This window comes from Uranotaenia lowii, chromosome 2 (assembly GCF_029784155.1).
Source record: "Uranotaenia lowii strain MFRU-FL chromosome 2, ASM2978415v1, whole genome shotgun sequence".
Classification (NCBI taxonomy): Eukaryota; Metazoa; Arthropoda; class Insecta; order Diptera; family Culicidae; genus Uranotaenia; species Uranotaenia lowii.
This window is the reverse complement of record NC_073692.1, coordinates 273586884-273590350: the sequence shown is the minus strand read 5'-3', so window position 1 is coordinate 273590350 and position 3467 is coordinate 273586884. Positions and strand designations below refer to the sequence as shown.

The 3467-nt window shown below is 34.2% G+C and overlaps 1 protein-coding gene across 1 annotated transcript; it reads left to right on the top strand.

Moving 5' to 3' along the window:
- Window positions 1–2070: 2070 nt before the first annotated feature.
- On the top strand, window positions 2071–2667 carry LOC129748310 (general odorant-binding protein 56d-like). Its single transcript, XM_055742858.1, has one exon. The coding sequence runs from the start codon at window positions 2132–2134 to the stop codon at window positions 2528–2530; it is 399 nt and encodes a 132-aa protein (XP_055598833.1). The 5' UTR covers window positions 2071–2131; the 3' UTR covers window positions 2531–2667.
- Window positions 2668–3467: the final 800 nt, after the last annotated feature.

Below are 3467 nucleotides of genomic sequence, written 5' to 3'. Positions count from 1 at the left end.
AACTTTCATTGATATATACTAAGTTTTCTCCGGAATAAGTTAATGCTTGGTACTTCAATTTCCTTTGGTACTTCAAAGACCTTGAATTACAAAGACCTTTATAATAACTTTGAATATCCGCTTCAGATTCAACACTCGGGATATCCTTTCTGGCCATTTTGGAGATAAAGTTCTTAAATGTAGATGTTTCATTGCTAAATGGCGCGTTTTCACTTATTCCACCCAAGAAATTACAGGAATTTATATTACTTTTAACACTTTAAGGCTTTAAAGTTCATCATAAAAATCTGCTGGAATATCAATCACAAAAAAACTTTTCAACAAAAAAGTAAACAAAAAGTCTCTTCTATATAGCCAAAATATGTTAAACAAAAAGATATTTTTCATGTTAAGTTCGTACTTGAATTTTGTTTAAACAAACAGAAAACGTGTAAACAGTTTTCAGATAGTTTTTTTGGACCAAACAATTTTTAGATGAAGAAATAATGTATACATTTCTTGTAAAAGTTGAAAGTTTGCACTTGCTCTAGTTTACTTTCTTAATTGAAAACTTTTTGTTATTGAAAAGTAGATTATTTCAACTTACGTTTGCAAAAAATATAAAAAAAATAATTCGGCCTTTAAAAACTTCTAATCTATTTCAAAGAACAGACTCTCGTTCAGTTAATGTGTCCAGCGTTCTAGGCTTATCGGATTATACGAAATTGAATATAAAGCTTTAAATTTCTTATTTTCAAACGTCCTCAAAGTGTCATAACATTATTTCATATTTATCTTTACCAAGTTCATATTTTTTGGCAACAATTTACTACTTAAATTAACACGAATTAAAAATGGTTTTGATATTTGAAATCGTTTATATGGTTTTGATTCGATCGATAAAATATCAATCCGTGTCACATCTAGAGGTCATTTATCCATGTGCTGTGTACAAATAAAATAAGCAAGAAAAAAACACATCTAGGTTGCATATCACCCCCACGTGCATAAGAAATATAGGTACTTGGTATGCTTTGGTTACTATTATCTTGTAATGACGTTTGCTAGCGACGCCTAGTCCATGCCGACGAAAAACAAACCCCTCGAAGAAAAGAAAATCTCTAAAAATGGATGACCGACTTTTCAATTTCAGATTTTAGCAAAACAAATATTATATGTTTTATTCGATCAGCAAAATGTCAACCTGAGTCACATCTTGGCGTCATTCATAACCATGTGCTGTAGAAATGAGCTAGGAATCAAGAACAAAAAAAGTCACATCAAGGCTTCATATCGCCACCACTTGCATTGAAAATATGCTTGGTTGAGAAATACGCGCCAAAATATTCTCATTGATCAGTATGCTATGCCATGGTTACTATCTTCTAACGACGTCTGCTCGCGACGCCTCGACCTTGGAGACGAAAAACAAACCGCCCAAAGGAAAAAAAAATCTCAAAAAAATGGAAGCCATGACTTTTATTTCATTCAAAAAACTACAAATTTAATTATTACGGACAAATGATGCGACTTTGTGTTGTTTTTATTCAATATAAACCGATTCGCATGGCTACAGAATATTCTAAAAATAATTTCATTCGAATCGTTTGGGTCATTTCGGAGGAGTAGTACTACAAACACCGTTACAAGAGAATTTTATATAATAGATTTAGTGACTAAACTTTTTAAACGTTAAAATGTTTATGAGCGTTCATAAATCAACAAACCGCTAAAATCATCTAACTTTTTAAAGAGGTTACATATGAAATGTATTAAAAGAACGTTTTTAATCAACCGTGCTTAAATTCTTACTCTAGATATCAAATATGTAGAATGTTAAAACAAATATTCAAAACTCAAATGAGAGAAATTTTGCGGTTATCGAATAGCTCGAAAATAATGACAAAAAAGAAAGCAACGATGAAAAACCAATTACTTACGGTAATTGTTTGATAACTAATTGCAATGTCTACCGTAAATAGTTTCATGATAAGGAGAAAAAGTGCATTCACTGCTTCTATGAGAACAATGAGGTAATGTCATTTTGATGCAGACTTAGTTAATTTACGGTCTGTATAAAAAGGGGTCGCAGTGACACAGCGTAGCATCAGTTGATTCTTGTAGCGCAACAAAGTTACACACAGTAAGCAACATGAAATTCTTGATCGCCGCCGTTTCTTTGGCCTTGATTGCCGGAAGTTTGGCCGTTACCGATGAAGAGAAAGCACAGGCTAAGCAGCTGGCCGAACATTGTATGAAGGAAACGGGCACATCGGAAGAATCGGTCAAACGTCTGCGCAATGGAGATACCTCGGATGCCGATGACAACACCAAGTGCTTCGTACAGTGCTTCTTCCAGGGTGCCGGATTCGTTGATGCCGACGGTAACATCCAGGAAGACCATCTCACAGAGAAGCTCGCCAGCGAATACGATCGTGAGAAGGCTGAAGAACTGGTGCAGAAGTGTAAGAACAACGCTGGAGCAAACCCATGCGAGCGGTCATTTGCCCTGCTCGAGTGTTACATCGAAAACCGGGCTAGTCTTGTCTAAATGTGTAATTAATTCTGGGAAATATTGTTATCTTGAAACTTCATTTTGAATAGCATATCGCAAGAACTTCTTCCTTTTTTGACTATACTAACAAGTTCCTAATAGCTAGAAAGTAATAAATCTTTACCAACTAACAATGGATTAGTTCCTGTATCTTTTGATGACATAATCGTTCTTATATTTTTGTTTATATTTCGTTTTACCTTACAGCAACTGTTTATTCCCCTATGAAACAATTGTAGTTCAAAAATTAAGAAAATGGAAATCAACACCTTTTTATGCACAGATGAACTCTAAATATGCCAAATCGTTTTACCATCTTTAAGACATTTGCGACTTTATATCAACGTTGCAGTTTGCAGACAGTTATTCTTATTTAATTTTTGGCATTTCGGCGAGTTGTGAAAATTCAAGGTAGAATATTCAATTTCTTCTACCCAAAGCGCTCTAGCTTTGATCTTTCCACCTATAATACTTTCATGTTCTTTCTAAATATTCTACCTTGAATTTTCACAACTCGCCGAAATGCCAAAAATTAAATAAGAATATATCCCGGCGGCGATTAAAATAAGATAACAGACAGTTATTGAAAAACTTTTCCGTTTCAATTGTGTTCGATGTTTACTCTTGGGCTCGAATTCGCGGAAATCGGCTAAGGAAGCAACTGACTTGCCAACTGAGCTTTATCACAAGCCCATATGAAATTTAAGTGTATCTGGAAAAAAATTTAGTGAACTCGTATCTAGAACCATTGCAAATATTTCAGGATACCTTTAAATTTTTCTAAATGATCCATTTAAACAAATATACAATCAACACACGACGTATTACAGGACACGACATTTAACGTTCTTACAAATCGGAAAAAGGATTCAAAATTACCTTTTTTGTCGACCGGTTTCGGGCTCGATGTTGCCTATCTACAGGACTGATTACA

Excerpts from the sequence above, each read along its gene's own strand:
- LOC129748310 (XM_055742858.1), top strand. The coding sequence starts at position 2,132 with ATGAAATTCTTGATCGCCGCCGTTTCTTTGGCCTTGATTGCCGGAAGT.